The sequence below is a fragment of the Ciconia boyciana genome, chromosome 8 (assembly GCF_034638445.1).
Source record: "Ciconia boyciana chromosome 8, ASM3463844v1, whole genome shotgun sequence".
Taxonomy (NCBI): domain Eukaryota; kingdom Metazoa; phylum Chordata; class Aves; order Ciconiiformes; family Ciconiidae; genus Ciconia; species Ciconia boyciana.
Genome location: NC_132941.1, coordinates 15,657,223 through 15,675,984, shown reverse-complemented (window position 1 = coordinate 15,675,984; position 18,762 = coordinate 15,657,223). Strand labels below are relative to the sequence as shown.

General features: G+C 41.1%; 1 protein-coding gene across 2 annotated transcripts in view; it reads left to right on the top strand.

Annotated features, from left to right (window-relative positions):
- RFX7 (regulatory factor X7) overlaps positions 1-11,585 on the top strand; it is a 54,305-nt gene extending 42,720 nt beyond the window's left edge. For both annotated transcript variants that reach the window (XM_072869694.1, XM_072869695.1), the window contains 3 exons: positions 607-814; positions 3,025-3,320; positions 4,262-11,585. In XM_072869694.1, the coding sequence (XP_072725795.1) occupies positions 607-814; positions 3,025-3,320; positions 4,262-7,576 (3,819 nt within the window). In that variant the 3' untranslated portion in view covers positions 7,577-11,585. The remainder of the gene's footprint in view (positions 1-606; positions 815-3,024; positions 3,321-4,261) is intronic.
- Positions 11,586-18,762: the final 7,177 nt, after the last annotated feature.

Here is an 18,762-nt window from a genome sequence, read left to right as displayed (position 1 = left end):
TTTCATAACAAAGTGAAGAGCTGTGTAGTTCTTAAGATTTTTCTTTACAATACTTACATTCTGAATCATTGTTTGATGTTTTTCTGTAAAGCTCAGAATGAATTGCAGTGCTATTAAAAAAACTAATTTAGGAGGTGAAGCAGACTTTCACAGTGTTGCCACCCACAAGCTAAGTCTTTTTAACTCTGGTTCTGTTTTGGTTTTACTGTATATTTTTTTTTTTAGAAAGTCAGTGATAGGGAAGAGGAACCACAGTGAAAGAAGCAGTTCCTGGATAACATTGGCTGCTGAGTTGACAAGACTAAGGATGCAGGGAGCATCAGTTGGTGGTGGTCCAGATATTAGGATTCTTTCTGTGATTTTCTTCCAGAAATGTCAGCTCCATATAATGCCTTTGGAGACAACCAGTAGATTAGTGTTAAGACATTTCATTGTGAATGATATTGATGTTGTGATCTCATTCTCCCAATTTAATGAAAAACTGTGAACATACTTACTCAACTTTTTGTGTGTTTCTGATCATCATTTGCTCTCTATTTTTGTTTTCATGCCTTAATGACCCTTAATAATTAAAGTAACCTTTCCTCCTTTGTTTGTTTGTTTTAGTTGGATGGGGCAGAGCCGTCTGGGCAGCTGCAAAGTGCTGATGAGGAAGTTGTCTCTGCGGCCTGCCGGCTTGTTTGTGAATGGGCCCAGAAAGTGCTGAGCCAGCCTTTTGATACAGTCTTGGAATTGGCTCGTTTCCTTGTAAAAAGTCATTATATCGGTACCAAGTCAATGGCAGCTTTAACAGTAATGGCAGGGGCACCAGCAGGTAATGAGATAACTTAATGCTGAATGGATGTAATAGGGGATCTTTTTTTAAAGAGTAATAACATCTTGGTTTGAGGAAGCACTTCTCTTCAGGGCAAATTTTAAACACTGACTCTGAGCGTTGAGCATGCATTTACGTGATTTTAGTCCACATTGCTGCAAATTGCTCTTGTTGCTGGTAGTCTAGGTAAAGAGATCTGAAAATAAGCAGTGGTCTCAGGTTTAGTTTGTGATCCTCCCATTCCTCCGATGAGGACCCTGCTCTTTTAAAGCACTTCAGGGCATGTGAGTAGTTGTGCTGAATTTATGTACTTTGCTAGATCAGGAGGTTGGTGCCAGTACAGTGCTGGTTTGTAGACAAACTGCTGGTGTAGCTTAATTTTCTCTCAAGAGCAGATTTTCTTACAGGCATTTCTGATATGTCAGATGCAAATTTTCCTGAGATGTTTGGTCAGTGTCAGGTAGTACAAGCATGTCAGCTGCTGTTGTTACTGATCACATTAGAAATAAGGACTTGAGGGGCATTGAGAGGGACAGGAGAGCCTTCTCTGGGGACAGTTGTGTGACTGAGATTCCAGCACTCAATTTCAAATCTTCGTTAAGGATCGAGGTAAAAAGAAGAATTATTTTGTATTTTGCTACATCAGATGAATTCCTGTTCTATTCAGTCTGTGGGAAAGCTTACATTTGATGTGGTTGGTTGTACATCTACTTTTGTGTTCTTTGTTTCCCTCTTCATGCTCAAAATCAGTCACTTAATCATTTAAAGTGTTTTTTTGTGGCTGTGAATGAAGTAAATTACAAAAATGAAGGATGAGGAGGGAGGTGCAGGTGCACAACATGCTCCCCAGACTTCCCTCTGGGAAGTTCTGCCCAGGCCTGTCAAGCAAAATGTGTTTGGATCAAGGCAAATGTCTTGACTTGAGACAGGTGATTTCAAATGGAAACTGGGCTGTAGGTTGGGGTGATCCCCTTCTGGATCATGTTCAAATCAAAAATTTGTTGAGGTTTTTTCTCATAAATGTTACTTGCCTTCAGTATTCAGCCCACATAGATGACTTGTTTTCCAGTAATTGCAATATATTTGGGCATTTCACTGCTCTGTGAAGAAGGAATTGTGAAGGTGGAGACAGTTGCAGTGTTCAAGCTCTCATGGTACATGCAGACTGCTGCTGTGGCTCCCACCACCACCAGAGAGGGTGGGCTCCCAGACCACAGTTCTTAAGTATGTACTGGGTATCTAAAACCAAATACTTGCCCTAAAATAGTGTTGATTAATTTATAATTACGATTTGCTTTTAAAACTGTGATGCCTGCGAAGTGTAAATGATACGCTGTTAAAGCATTTTTAGAGGGGCAGTTCAACAGGGTTAGTTGATCACTGAGAGAGCATGCTATAATCGTCTTGACTGTTAATAAACAAAAGATCATAAATGTGATGTCATTTTGTAAGGGAAATTGGTACCAGCTGCACAGATGAGACTAACTCCCTGTTGTTCTCCCTGGAAGCACCACTTGCTTGCTTGTGATCAGCAAAGGCATTGTCTCCAGAAAAAATGTTCTCCCATTCTAACTTCCATAGTTTTTTCACATTTTTCTTCTTTTTTTTCTTTTTTCTCTGGACACTTCTCTTCTTGCCCTTCTTCCACCATTATCCCTGATCACACGTAGGTTGTGATCCATTCTGATATTATATGCATCGTGTTTCATGCCTTGGCCATTAGATAATACAGTTTGTTCAGAGCTGCTCCTCTGTGACACAGACCCACAGCTTTCTGGAAAGATTTTTCATTTTTAAACTGCCTCAGACATTGATAACAAAACAAACACACAGTAGATGATTAATTGTAAAGGTTCATCTAAAACATATCCGCTGCCCTCTACTGTCAGTTAAATGAAATGCATTGTTTTTTAGATTTTGCTGACACAAAAGTTGCAATTTGGGATTACTAGAAACAAGATGCTAGTACATAGTATTTTAGCAGCTAATGTCCAGCTTTTCTAACGAATAGCGGTTTTGCCACAAATGTGGGAATAAACTGAAACACTGAATAGATTTGAGCATGAAGTGGCTGGAAGCACCTCATGGAGGAGGTGGTCCCAGAATGGTTGTGGAGATGCCTGCCATGTATTCTGTGTGGTTGGATACAGAAGTGGCACTACAGCAGAAAGGGTATGAGTTGTTATAATTAGTTCTTCTCTTGTATTCAGGAATAAAAGGGATCCCCCAGCCCTCAGCTTTTATACCTACTGCTGAAAGTAATTCCTTTCAACCACAAGTGAAGACTCTGCCATCTCCTGTTGATGCCAAGCAGCAGCTGCAGCGTAAGATCCAGAAGAAGCAGCAAGAACAGAAACTGCAGTCTCCTTTGCCAGGAGAGTCTCCAGCAAAGAAAACAGAAGGCACTGCAACCAACGGCGTGACCAGTATATCTAATGGAAGTCCTGCAATTCTGTCTCCTCCGCCTATTGGCATTGTTGTTGCAGCTGTCCCCAGCCCGATACCGGTAATGTTCTCCAGCAGTTCTCTAGAGAAGCCACCACATGAAAGGGTTGTAAATTGCCAGTACCTAAGCAGTGGTGTCAGTGGGATAGAAAAACAGTTTCCTTTCAAAGGCTTGGGTCCCCTCATGGTTTTCTGTCGCGACGACTGTGTTACACCACATGAGTTATGGAATCAATAGAGAGGCAGCAGAATTCTGATCACATAGCATAGGCCAAGTTTGTCTTTCAAGTCGTTGACAGTGGAATTTCAGCTAGCAATAATTAAGGTTATATGTGGGAATAATTGCCCTTGAGATGAAGCTTAACCAGACGAGAGAGCTGACACCAGTTGTGTGAGTCGTTGAGCCCCTAATATGGAATCTAAATTGCCTTTCATTAGCATGGTGCATTTAGTGACAGGAACAATTTTATTTTTTCATGAATGTCTGTAGTATGGAACATCTTTGTCTTTCAGCCATACAAAACGGGGGGGGGGGGAGGTTATTTGTTTTTAAGATGTTAGCTGTGTTCGATTTCAATAGGTAAGTCAATTTTTCTGCCTGATAGTGGGTTTGTATTTAACTTGCTTTTGAAACCTTAACAATGAGCAGTGTTTTGAACACATCCTCTCCTCTTTAACCTTTGTATGTCTGTGTTTTTGTTCCGTGTGGTGAAGGATTGTATGAGAATGACCCTTCCGTTAGCGGCAGACTAGTGTGTAGACCAGTGCTTCACGCCTTAAAAATTGAGGCCACATATCTGTCTACCAGTCCTTAGGCAGACAAATAGAAATTGTCTTGTATATAGTTGAAGAGCTTGTTTTGTTTCAAACTGACATTCACTAGCTTTGGTGTATTGAGCTGTGTTGTCCTTCACCTTTGAAATGCTTGGGGATGAGGTGGTCTGTGGGTGTTGGGGACTTTCTTGCTTCATCACCACACCTTTTCTTTTTCTCTCTCTACAGGTGCCAAGGACCAGGCAGTTGGTGACATCTCCAAGTCCTATGGGATCGTCTGATAGCAAGGTCCTGCCGCTCAATGTTCAGGTGGTCACTCAGCACATGCAATCAGTCAAGCAGTCACCAAAGACTCCCCAGAATGTTCCCGCCAGCCCAGTTGGTGACCGCTCTGCCCGGCATCGCTACCCACAGATCTTACCGAAGCCAGCAAATACCAGTGCTCTCACCATCCGCTCTCCCACGACGGTGCTCTTTACCAGTAGCCCAATCAAGACTGTTGTGCCAGCTCCACATGTGAATTCATTAAATGTGGTAAAAATGACAGCAATATCTCTTGCCCCAAGCAGCAGTAGTGTGCCCATGAAACAGACGCCTTCAGTTAGCAGTAGTGCAGGAGCAGTGGAAGAAGGGAGGACTGGTCCACAGATCAAAAGTGGATCTGTTGTTTCACTTCAGTCTCCAGGATCCAAGCCTAGCACTGTTGTAGCTGCACCTGCAGTCAAGATCAAAATGGAACCAGAAGCATTGCTGGATGACAACTCAGTACAGGGCCAAGAGAGCTCTGATGTGTCTAAATCCATAAAGGCAACGCCTGACCTGCCTCCTGCTCAACTAATTAATTTTGAGGTTGCAACCTTGAAGGTTTCAGCTGATGATGTCGTGGAGGCAAAACCAGTTAAGGGCTGTGATCAGGGAGCTGAAGAAGCAGGGACCAAATATAAAACACAATCAGATGAGATCACACCAGTTTCTTCAGCAGGCAATAATCAAAGCACTCTAAAGGTCTCAGTTGCCAGTCAAAACTTGTCCAGCACCAGCATCAGTTCACCTCCTACTGGTGAGTCTATGATTAAAGACAAAACATGCACTAAAAGTCCAAGAAAGCGACAACCTTCTACACTTCAGGATTCCCAGGTACCACCTGTAAAGAAACCACTGGTGGAGCAGCTTTCAGCTGGTAATGCTGTGGAGGGTCAGAAGGCAAACAGTGTTAAGAAGTCTCCAAAGATTGGATCGTTAGCTAACAGTGACAATACAGCAACGCTTGCTCAAGTTCCCAGCAAGGTACCTGTGAAGGTACCTGTACCTTCTGCAGCTGCAGCAAACTTAGCAACAGACCTTTCTTTGAGCACCAATTTAAATACCAGTGATTCTACTTTAGGACAGCAGCTTGCATCAGCATCATCTCCAGATATAAAAGTAAAATTGGAAGGAAACATGTTTATCATAGAAAATGATTCAAAATCTGATGGCAGCTTTAACCCAAATACGTGGCATCATATCACCAAAACCTCCGACTTTGCATCTGTGAATTGTGAACAGCAGCAAGATATCAGTGTTATGACTATTGCAGGGCACTCTGGCTCTAGTGACTTACAGGAATCGGCATGGGAGCCAGTGCACTGCGAAGGTATACAGCAGGATGCATACAACCAGCAGTTACAGAGCCAGATCCAGGACTCCTCTTTGGGTCAAATACAAGCACAGTCTTCAAATCAGTTACCTCTGCAGTCTGAGCTGAAAGAGTTTGAACATACAGTCCCTCAGTCAAACGAAAATTTCTTTTCATTTGATGATGACCTTACCCAGGACAGCATTGTGGAGGAGCTGGTGCTCATGGAGGAGCAAATGTCCATGAATAATTCTCATCCTTATGGTGGTTGTCTAGGAATGGCACTTCAGAGTCAGACTGCAGCTCAAGGAGCTCCGGTGTCATCTCATCCAAGCAGCGCGCACTTTTACCATTCGATCCATAACAACAGCACTCCGATTCACACTCCCACTCCCACTCCCACCCCAACTCCCACTCCCACCCCAACTCCAACACCCACCTCCGAAATGATCGCTGGATCTCAGAACATGTCCCGAGAGAGCCCTTGTTCGAGGCTGGCTCAGACGACTCCCGTAGACAGCGCTCTAGGAAGCAGCCGGCATACGCCCATCGGCACACCGCATTCAAACTGCAGCAGCAGTGTCCCTCCAAGTCCTGTGGAATGCCGAAATCCATTTGCATTTACTCCCATCAGCTCCAGTATGGCTTACCACGATGCCAGCATTATATCAAGTAGCCCCGTGAAGCCAATGCAGCGGCCTATGGCTACCCATCCCGACAAAACCAAGCTTGAGTGGATGAATAACGGCTACAGTGGTGTTAGCAATTCATCGGTTGCAAACCATGGCATCCTTACGAGCTATCAGGAGCTGGTGGAAGACCGCTTCAGGAAACCTCATGCTTTTGCTGTTCCTGGCCAGTCATACCAGTCTCAGCCACGCCACCATGATACTCACTTCGGTCGCGTGACTCCTGTTTCACCTGTGCAGCATCAGGCAGCCCCTGTCAGTAGCACCACCAAGCAAGAGGGCTTTGCTGTTCCTGCTCCTTTGGACAGCAAAGGAACCGGTTCCTCTCTCAACAACAGTCTGAGATGCCGAAGCGTGAGCCCTGCTGTCCATCGCCAGCGTAATCTCAGTGGAAGCACTGTTTACCCTGTTTCAAATATACCACGCTCTAACCTGACACCTTTTGGAAGTCCAGTGACTCCTGAAGTTCACAATGTATTTGCTAATATCCATGCAGACACCAGTGCCAATAACATAGCGCAAAGAAGCCAGTCAGTCCCGTTGACTGTGATGATGCAGACGGCCTTCCCGTCTCTTCAGAAACAAACAAACACTAAAAAAATAACCAATGTGTTGTTAAACAAACTTGATTCTGATAGCGATGATGCAGTGAGAGGTTTGGGAGTGAACAACATGCCCTCAAATTACACAGCCAGGATGAATCTCACTCAGATTTTAGAGACATCCGCCGCTTTTCCTAGTGCCAACCCACAAAATATGATCAATTCCAGCACTTCAGTTTATGAATTCCAAACACCAAATTACCTCACAAAAAACAGCAGCACCGATCAGATCAGTTTTTCTTCTGGAGATAACCAAGCACAATCAGACATCGGAGAGCAGCAATTAGATTTTAGCAGCACTGTAAAAGACCTTTTAGGGGAGGACAGTCTGCCAACAAACCAGCAGCTGGTGAATCAGGTGGCATCAGATCTCAATAACGTTGCATCTGTCTTTTCCAGCGACATCAGGTTGTCTTCCGAGCTCTCAGGCAGCATTAATGATCTGAACACTTTGGACACAAATCTACTGTTTGATCCAGGTCGTCAGCAGGGACAAGACGATGATGCTACACTGGAGGAATTAAAAAATGACCCCTTGTTTCAACAAATCTGCAATGAATCCATTAATTCAATGACTACATCAGGTTTTGAGTGGATGGAGAGTAAGGATCATCCTGCTGTTGAAATGTTGGGTTAATCTTGTTTTATAATATGTATGTAGCACACTGTATCTAAAAGACAGACGTATTGTATTTGTCTTAATGGAAGTGCCTCCTGCAGCAGAAACACTTGCTATGTATTGTGGCATTTTTAAAAAAGTTTGCTGTACCCGTTGCTCATTCTTCAGCAGGGAAAAGGCAGTCTTACCAATTTTAAACAAATCTCTGAAGGTGATGGGCTATCAAAGAGCCAGTATTAAAATTTGAATTTTATAGTGTTTCCCATTCAACATTTCTTATTGTAGCGAATGAAGAAGTGGTTAATAGCCAGCCCAGAGAGACAGCTATGGTTGAGGCTTTGGGAGGGTTTTAAGTCAAGCTCATTGGTAGGCTTTCCATACTTTGTATTGCTTGTTACTTCTTAGTAGACGATCCTTACTGACCTTTGTCATTCAGGGCTGAAATGCAGGGTGCCTGCAGACAGGTAGGTGGTAGGGAGTGGGTACAAGTGAACCAGGTGACATGCAGGTGCCTGATCATTGTGTAGCTGTCTTGAGCACTGCTCAGTGGTGAACTGTGGGAAATGCCTATAGCACTGGTGCCATTGACATCTCTAGTAAAACGCAGAGATGAGAAAAACTAACAGAAATGATCAAGGAAAAAGAAAGATGCACTAAATTTTTTATTTAAGAGAAATAAATCTATGTAGTTATTTTAGCCATTAACATTCATGACATACTTGATATTTTAGTTCTCACTTCAATGTTTTTATATTAGGTAAAATTCATGCAAAAAGATTTTGAGCACTGAGATTTAATCTAGGCATAACACCCAGTTTTAAAGTGATAGGTACTGTTTAATTATTTATCAACACTAGAGAAGGAACGTGATATTTCCCCTCTTTTTTTAAAATAAAAGAGCTGCTGGAGCTCATTAAAATACTATTTTTAAAGATTCCTTTTTTTAAGTTTGCTCTTTCCTGACCTAGTGGAGGGTGTAGGAAGTTATTTTCTCTGTATTTCAGTAGGTTGAGCCTTTCTGTCTGTCTTGCTCGTTCTCTTTCTCTCAAACAAAAGATGATTAAAATATTAGAAAATGTGGTTGATCTAAAAATTTCATATAGAGCCATAATACTGCCAGGCACTTTACAGATACACAGTAAGACATGTGATCTTTCTTTTGGTAAAACTTCTTTTAAAAGTACTTACTGTTTTAGAAGCCTGAATTCCATTTTCATAAGTGATTTGACAGGACTGGTGAATCTAATTTTTTTATTTTTTTTTTTAGAAATCCTTAGCTGCCCATCTCATGGAAAATGAGATTTAGACATCTTCCTCACTAGTTCACTTGAACCAGAAAAGACCTTTTGTTTTATCAGCATGGCATGGATCTCTCTAACGGTGAAAAGAGAGAGGTACTTAACCGGCCATAGCCCTGATGCTAGAAAGAGGACTTGCAGAGGCAAGCTTTTACAAAAGAAGTGGTGCACTGAGGATGCTACAATACCATCCCTTAAGCTTAGTATAAAATTGATTATTTCTCCTGTGAATTGACACTTACAGAACAGAAAACAGAGCAGAAAACATTTTCCTCTCTTATATTACTTCTTTGAATAAGCAGTCATAAATTTATGAAGGGGGAGGCACAATAAATCCCCCTAGATTTACTTAAGGGGAAGATGCTTAGATTTTTCAGGTGATTAGTGTTTTTTGTTTAAGTGTCTTGGTGGTCTTCTGTTTCTTTAGTTTTGCTAATGACTTGAGATCCTAGTACTGGTCAAATTTTTTGGCAGTGCTGGTTCAACTTGTCCTGCTGCATTGGCACTTGAGGTGCTGGTGTACCACAGCTTCTCTTGCTCTTGCCCCCGTTCATCACCAGTCTGTGGCCTCTTCTGCAGGGACAAACAGTTGTGCCAAGCTATAGCACCTTATGGGGGCCTGATTTCGCTGTGCTTGCATCAGAAGTTTTGCCGCTTCGTCAGGAACAAACTAGGAGAGTTCAGATCTCTCCTTGAAGCACGTGGATGTGCGATGGTGTGGTTTGCTTCGTTTCAGACCAAGTGACCCTTCTAAGTTTTGTTGAGGAAATGGAGAGGAGACTAAAAACTGCATGGTAGCCTTCTGCTTGTTATCTTGCCAGATGTCTGTCAGTAAGGCTTGAACCATTTTTCTTGTAGACTAAAGTTGCTGAAGGCAGGGCTTGAGTTCTGTACCTGCGTGTGGCCTTTTGCCAGAGATGTGCTGAACATCCTCTTACCTTGTTGACTTCACTGGGTCTGAGAGACACTTAGCACCTCTTTTTCTTCTCCCGACCCTGTGTGAAGTGCCAGCACTACTGTGAATAGGTGAAACCTACCTTCCGATGGAGAGTGATGGGGGAGGACATGAGTGCCGGCGCTGTGGGGAGAAGCCGCACACGTGCTGCAGCAGCCCATGCGTTTGCATGACATGCTGGCCTCACCTCCACGTCGCTAACACCGAGACTGACGTGGGCTTGGGGGAAGTAAGTTTTTGCCTAACTCCACTAGTTTTTTAAGAACATTTCTCAGAAAAGCAAGAGTAGATTTAAAGCTTATGTGTTCTAAATTATGCAGCCGTCACCAAAGGTTTTTAAAAGTGCGTTTAAAATTATTTTTAAATACAAGCATTACATTGGGCCTAACATGTGACTTCATTAGTGGAAATATTCTATAATCAGTGGATTTAAAGCAAATATATGTTTAATTTAAGAAGTGTTAAATTCAATAAGGATTGTTTCAAGTAAAATCCAAGGCACAGGCACAGCTTTGTACATTGGTATGTATTATTTTAGAGGTGTTTGTGTGTTGGTGTTATTAATAATGTTAGATCCCTGTACTTAGTGCTAGTTAGTCCTTTACAATACATTGAGACAGAGCACTACGGCACACCAAAGTATGCAATACCCAAAGGAAAATTCTGTGATTCTAACAAATGGAAGCCTGTCTGTGTCAGATACTCCAAAACTAAGAATTTGAGACAGTTCTGACCCCTTGTTTACATTATTGGCTTCCTACTAACATGAGAAATAAATTATTTTGATAGCAGCTTTTGCTAAAGTATACAAACTAGTGAGTTTGTACCCTGTGTACAGTATTGCAGCAAACACTTTAAATTTGGTTGGTTGGTTAGTCCAGCAAACTTTCTGGGTTCATATATTGCACTACAATTCTGTTGAACCTGTGGCAGGCACATTCCTTAGGATAAATGCAACAAATACGGCCCACAGATGAAAAAAAAAAAGGCAAAACAAAAAAAACCCCCCCTTTTTAATGTGTTACATTATTAAAAGGCAAAATGTCATTAAAAGTGACAGGTGAAATTGTCTTATGTAGCAATGTGCATTGATCTCAATGAGATATTTCTATTTCTTATTCTCTTACATGAGAATATTACAGCAGGAAAAATTAAGTTTAGTTTGCTTCACCATGTTAATACATGATCACAAAACGTGCATGAGTGTTAATGACTTAATCTTGTACAGTGCTAGATATATTCCTGTAACCACTTTTATTTTTTTTATTCTTTTGCTGTATTGAAACTGGTTCAGTGTTAACCAGGTGAGCATAGTTATTCACAAGTTATTTACTTTTTTATGTTAACTAATTCAGCTTAGTTATTGTTGAATATGTTCCTTTCTTGGATTATTTTTTATTGTTCTGGTGTTGAAAAACCTTTTTGCATCATTTTATCATGATAAGAATTCATGAAGTAAATAATTTGCAATTAATTGCAATAAGCACTGACTTCTGAACTGAAAAGAAGGAAAGCGTTTCTTGTGCAGTGCATCTGAGGTTCATATAATAGTCTTGTACTATACTGTGCTTTATTTACTGCACCATAAGGAAAGAAAAATCCCTGTTCCACGTTTTCATTTAGTGCAGGAAATCCAGTTTCTCCCCTCTTCCCCAGTGTTTTGTTGTCTGTTGTACTGCTGAAACTACAGTAGTTGAATATTGCAGTAGCATTTCAGTTATTTTTTTTATTGAAAGTGCTCAAAAATTGTTTTTTAAATGTTTTCAAAACCAATAAAAACATTTTATATTAAAATGACTTCTGGAGTTTTTTCTTTATATGGAAAATGTGCGTTAAGGTTGACCTAAAATACAGAGCTTTCTAGTTTGTGCGAAGACAGATCACAGCTGCACCAACTTGCTGCAGTTGCTGAGCCCAGTCATACCCTTAAAGCTGAGCGCGAAGGTGAATCTTCCTAGCTGGGATGCCTTGATCAGTCTGTGCTCTCAGAGTAATCTCTTGAGAGAAGTTGGTGGTAATAGGCTTCTGACCATTCACTTTTTGTATTCCATTTTTGTAGGTATCCCTTTTCAGTGGAAAGTACCTGAGCGGTGATACTATTACATTTGGGGAATAAAAACGGCTGCAGCTTATGGTTGAACCTGACAGTTCAAATTTACCATCAAACATTAAAACAATAGTTTGGCTGAGGCTGTACTGCAGAACGTGATGATAGTCGTGCTGGTTAGAGTTGTTGTCACGTGCAGCTCCTCTGTGCTGCATTCATCCCGGTGCGGTTGCTGGTCAAAGTGTTCATTTTCTGTCTGGGTGGTGGCTCCTGCTGTTGTAGCATACAACATCCCATTGCTGGTATAGCCATCCATGGTGGCGGTGCTTGGCTGGTTTTGCTTTTTGACACTAGTAAAGCACTCTTACAAGACAGTGTTATGGTGCAGGTTGGTTTGCTGCCATAAAGGGGAAAATACGCTGTTTTGATCTATAGAGTCCTTTATTTGGGTTGTAAAATTGTATGTAAACCCAGCAGCATTCCCAGCACAGTCTACGTGAACACGATGGAAAAGTATTGCCACAGAGTAGGAACCGGCTAGGAGAAAATGAGGGTGAGGATAAATATTCAGGTCTTCATGCCAAAAAGATAGCACTGGTTAACAGACTCCATCCCAGACTACAGAGGTGCTGAGATGAACTGGTAGGTGGCAGATTTGATGGTGGCACAAAATCACTTTAAGTTCATCAACAAAGAAAAGGAATCAGCAGGGAGACATAAATGAGGCAGCATGAATGAAAGAGCATCAGACAGATTAATTTTAACATGAGGGTATGATATTGGAGGGTAAATTGGAGGGTATGATATTAATATATCTCACTGGATTCTAAATTACCATGCTTTAAAAAGAGTTCTCAATAAACAATTCACAGACACGCTTTCTCCATCTTCCACAGTCATAAAAAATGCAAATTAAAAATTCCCAAGGAATGAGATTGAATATAATGTAGGAGATATAAAAGGCTATTTTAGAAATTGATAGTTCATCTGAAGTAATAATGGGTTTTAATCGGAACCTCTCAGCTGTTAGACTGGAAAGAATTGGCCTTAATGGTTAATAAAAAGGGTCATAAGAGCAAACAAATCTGTGACTGTGAATGGAAATGGCCTAACAGGAAAGACTTAAGAAGACAGAAATGCCAAACTAAATGCATGATCAAAATAACTACCTCAAAATGTTCAAGTCATGAGCTTTGTAGGCTTTTGTTTATATATGTTTAATAAAGACATCCAGAGACATTCTAAACAACTGCTTAGAAATATTTTTACATCTCCAGAAATATAAATCTGCATATGTGAATGCAGCTGGTATTCTGATAAACAGAATTCCTTCTCTAGGGTCATAAGGATTGCTGTGTTGAATTAGCTGGTGGTTCTGTACAGTGTCTCTGGCAATTGATACCACCATCTTCTCCAGAGAAAGAAGCCCGGCATTATTAGGTGGTCGCAGAATAAACTGCCTCTGCGAAAGCTGCTTTCCTATACCCAAGAGCTAGAAGCTCAATCTGAACCCAATGCATGAGAGCTGGGGGGGATGGACTAGGTGACCTCCGGAGCTTCTTTCCAACCTCACTTTGTCAGCGTGTGCATCAAGGCTGGAGGGTTGAGTAAACCTAACTGGATCTGACTGTGTAGCACAGCTGCTCTCACTCAGGTAAAGTTTAAGCATAATATTTGATGATCATCAAATTCACTCAACAGCAAACTTTTAATTATCTAGGCCTCCTCTGATGCGTGATAACCAATACTTGGATCTTGCTGCCCTCCTCCCCCTCTTACAAATGGCATGAGTTAAGCTTGGGTAAGGAGAGGAAATACAAGAAAAATGTATAGTGAGGCTTACAAATTGTGGAATAACTCTGGAAAGCAATTCCAAACTTAAGAAATGAGCAGTGACCTGACTGTATGCTTAAGATGTTTCTGAATAATGCTTATAAGTTGATTTAAAGCTTATAAGGTAGTGCAATAAAGGTAGTGCAATAAAACTTTCAAACTTTGTGGTTCACATAAAAGTTTTAATCTGCATAGTGTTTCTAATAGTTACCTGTAATCATCCCGGCCAGAAGACCGTTACACATAACAGTTAACAATTAACTGGAATATGCACAGGCCTGTGCTGTGCTGTGCTGTTCCTGTGTTGTGCTGTGCTTATCCCCTAGCTGCAGGGTGACTTGGCCAGGTAACCATAATAGAGCAGCCTGCAGGCAGCTCCCACTTGGTGCCGGTGATTACGCCGCCTGTGTGTCCTTGCCTTTATCTAAAAGTGCAGCAAGACATTCTCATGTGAACATCCTTTCTGTCTGACAGTAGAAATGATGAACAGAGTTGTTTTCTTGTAAGAAAATTGCATAATAGCTCAAATGAGCAAAATGGGGTGACCATTCTGTGGGCAGGATCTGCATGTGGATTGGAGGCCTGTTCAGTGCTGCATAGTTCGGGGATCTGAAGGGATGGATGTAAGACTCTCTCTACTGTCCTCTCTTTCTTTATAGTGCTAGCTCTAGCAAATGGCATTTTAAGCAATGCTTCACAGAATCTGAGCACTTTTTTTACTGCTGTCATAACAAACCAGCACCTCCTAGTGCAGAATTAACATTACCTAATGAAATTGCAAATCATAGAATTGTAGAACCGTTTGGGTTGGAAAGGACCTTAAGGTTCATCTAGCACCAGTCTTTTGGTCTCTTTTGCTTTTCCTGCTCAACTTGTTAAAAAAAGAAAAAAGGGTAAAATATAAACTAAGCAAGGCCAGATCAATTAAGTCAAAAGTGAACTGAAGACATGGAGAGATTTGCATAGAAAACATACAGTACTAAAAAGACAGCAGTTTCATTCTGCAGATTGCAGTGTTTAAATACCCAAAATAGAAGACCACCTTGCTATAATGCAGAATATATAGCCAAATTCCTGACAGATCATAACATTTCTGCTATGTGCTTTGAATATGTAGGAGATGCCTTACTAGTGATGTAAATACTCGAGATGTGTTGCCTTGAAACATTTGCATATCTATTCTCCAACGGCTTTGTCGTGGCTCCTCCTGAGTCTGTTCTTCCTGGGCCTGCCTACCCATTTTCTATATCTGGTAATGCCTCAGCTCTGCAATCATTAAAAAGGTCCATTTCTGTCCCTGTGGCTCATCTTTCCTCTGTTGTCAGCTTCCTTCTAATAAACTGGATATGGATAATGTATGGATTATGATAAGTTATGTATCATTGGAACTTTGCCTATCCACAGTACTTAATTAGATGATGCCCACTAGAATCAAATTTTCAGGAGATCTCAAGATGCTATTTCAAATAATGTTCAAATAATGTTAGCAGTATGCTACTGATCTGGAGCATACTCTGTTGCATATGTGGGGGGGTTTTGACACAAACGTTAAAAATTTACTTGAAAAATTGGCCCAAGGATGGAAATGAGTCTCAGGAGCTTCTTGTGAGAAGGTTCCATTTTAACCCACCTATGCATACAAGTAGCCACTTTTGGTAGAAATATTTTCAGAGTAGTATAGAAATTATACCAAATAATCTAAACTTGTTTTTAAAGCCTTCATATATCTTAAAGGTAGGAAAAAGGAGATGCATAGGAAGCTGAGAATAACATCTCCATTTATTCAGCAGTTGATAGCCTTATGTCCAGTTACTAACTTGATAGTGGATTTCTGTGAAGACTAAATTGAACAGGGCACTACCTGGCTGCTGCTGGGGCTCAGTCCATCTGTAGCCTCAGGTTTTCTGAGTGCCATGTGGAGGAGGGTGGCTAGTAGGAATCAAGAAAAATGACTGTCCCTGCAGCGTTCCTTGGGTAGCTGAGCTACTCATCGCTACAAATCTGTGCTTCTGAACATGCTTACTTTAGAGAGCTATTGGACTCCCTCTTCTCAAATATCCTTCTTTGTTTTTCAGTATGGATGGGAAAACACAGCTGTGTAACTGTATTACATTGTAAACTAACTGATTAGGACTCACTCATCTCCTTTCTCTATCAAAAGTACCCTTGAGTGTTCAATTTGCCTGCTCCATATCAGTACTTCAACAGGACACTTGTTCCAAGGGCTGGGATAATTGGTTCCCAGAGAGCTCAAGCCCAATTCCTCCTTGCTCTGAGACAAGAGGAGGCATTTCGAAATGTGCTGTTTAGCACACTGAAATGTGTGTATTAGCACTGGTTATTTCTGACTGGAACAAAATGCTATTTGATTCTATTTCAAACTGCTTTGAAAATCAGAACAATCTCTCCTGCTACGTATGTATAGATGAGAGGGGAGATGAAGTGCCCATGTCCAAGAGGCCCCGCTCAGAGGTTCTTGTGCCAATGGCATAACTAAAATCTACTCTAACAAGGATTACTTGTGGAAAGCAAAACTAATGCTGTGGCCTAAAATGGCTGTCTCTGCAAGAGCAAAATAGGAGACCTCAGTGCTTACTAATAAGGAATTGCAGAAGACCTGTTGTGCTGCACATAACTTTAGAATTATTTTGCTGCTTTAGGAATTATCTGAAGTTGCATTTTTTAATAAGTAACATTTACAAAAGGTACCTATGTAATACAGGAGGATATTTGCATTTCCCTTTGGCAGAGGTAATAGGCTTCTCACTAACAGGTACCCTTTTACAGCATGCACAAAGCCATACATCCTTGTCAGACATCCTGGTTTTTAGGAGTACTTTCTTGTGGGGTTACTTTCTATGCCAGCCACACCTGAAGATGTGTGGACACTTCTTGGATGGTGTGCTATTACGTCTAGTTTGGCCTTATCAGTAATTAATTCCCAGTGGCAACACTTTCAAGTTCATTGGAAACCAATCAGTGGACCAAGGACAACACATTGAAAATCTGTATACTCAAAAGTAATTGAACACTAAAAAAAAATCAGAAGTAATTAAAACCGACTTAAAATGGCAATTACTTACTATTGCCATTTTTCTAATGGAATAAGGAAGAAACACTGTGAGAAGGAGCATCTTGTGTGAAAATGAGAGAGGAGTAAAGAAGGGAGTGCATGAGTGCTGCTCAGATGTACCCAGTCAGAACAGTAGCTTCCTCTGGTCTTAGCAATGTTTTAGGCACTGGCAAAGAGCATATAGCACGTACTACTTCATACACATATGGAGAATGATAACCTCAAGGTATTTAAAGAAGAAAACCCCAAATACATCTTCCCCGGAAAGATCTTACTTTTGTAACATTGCAATGGGTTGAGCTGTTAGAAATATCCACAATGACACTGTTAACCATGGGATCACTGATGGTGAATTAAGCTGGGAACAGCGTGACAGCAGTTGACTGGAGCTCAGCACCTCCGGATTTCTGTTCTGGCAGCTCTCCTCCCCCTCAAGCTGAAAATAGGGAGAGAAAGATGACATCTGAGTGGTGGTGATTCAGACAAGTGTTTACCACTTCATTCAAATGCATATGCACAAAATGAGTGTGACTTTCCACCTCCACCACAGTTGCTCTTCTTACTATGCAAGTTTGCTCATCAAGCCAGAGAGATTTCCAAAAGAAATTGCTTGTAAACTGTTATACTAGTCACAGAAATTAGGAAAAACGTTTCTTACATCTTTCCCTTCTCACAGCCTCCCCCAGTGAGAGCTGGAGATCTCAGCAGCTTTCCTGGGGGACAGGGATCTTTGCAGGGGGACAGAGAGAGCTGGCCCCAGGCAGGTGTTAGCGCCTTGGGAACACAGACCCACGCTCTGAGAGCAGTGTTAAATTTTGTCTGCAGGCTGCCCTGAAAAGGAGCTACTTGAGTGGAGAATTTCTGGTTCACATCTGGTCTCTCCCTGGGTGACAGTCGTGCACACCTTGCTGTCATCCCACAGCGACAAGTAGGGCTGCAGGGTTTGAGACAGCTGGAGGCAGCGGCTTGGCAGGAGGCAACACAGCAAGCAGCACATGTCCAAACAGAAGATATGTGCTTCTAAGGGAAAGAAGAAAAGTTGAAGAAAACAGAACCAGTGACTTTGGAGAACTGAGAAAGAAAAGGAGCAGTAAGGGACTGGTGAAAACCTGAGTGTAAGTTAACGGCAGTCTAGTTGCAGTGCAATGCAGAGACAACAGTCAGTCTGGGGTGACTTTTACCAGACTGAAGTTCTTGCTTACAAAATTTAATCTTTCATCTTTGTATCAATTTTGCATCTTGTTATCACAGTGTTGGAAATCTAGTATTAAGCACCAGGATCTAGCAGGTATTTGCACGTAACTGTAGCGCCAAGAAGAGTGTTGAGTCTTGGGCTCTTAACTGTATCTCTGGCATTAGTCTCCTTAGTGAGTCATAGCCATGGTAGTAGAGAAATTGAGATTACTAGGCTATCAGTAGGTATTTACTTCTCTTAGTCACAGTAATGAATCACTAGCAATAGAAATTTTTTCTATTAATTCCCTCTTGTATGTAGTTTTCCATTTACCTGCCACTGTGACATTGCAAGTGGTTCATCATAACATTTTCTATTGTATGACTCAGTAGAACAAAAGACAATAGGACAAAAAATCTGTATGTGTCATTTCCATCCGGATTTTTTTGTTTAATTGCAGTTAAAATGACTTCTGATTCCTTTGGTTTAAAGGAAGAGCAGTGAAGATAATTTATCCAATTTGATTTAAAATCCTCTGTAGCAAAAGTATATCCTATATTTAATAAGATAAAACATACTCTGACGTCACTTGATGTCCTAGCTTTTGTAACTTAACCATGACTATCGTTAATATACATTCTTAAGCTAAAGATTATTTTATTATGATAAACCTTTGAATTCTGAAACAAATCTTCTTTTCCCACATTATTTCCTCCTTTAAGAACAAACGATGCTTTGCTTTTTTCAAAGCAGTTCTGTATTAGAGCGTATGGATTCTCTTCAGCTTATAAAAACATTCACGATAAAGAAAGATGCAAACCAAA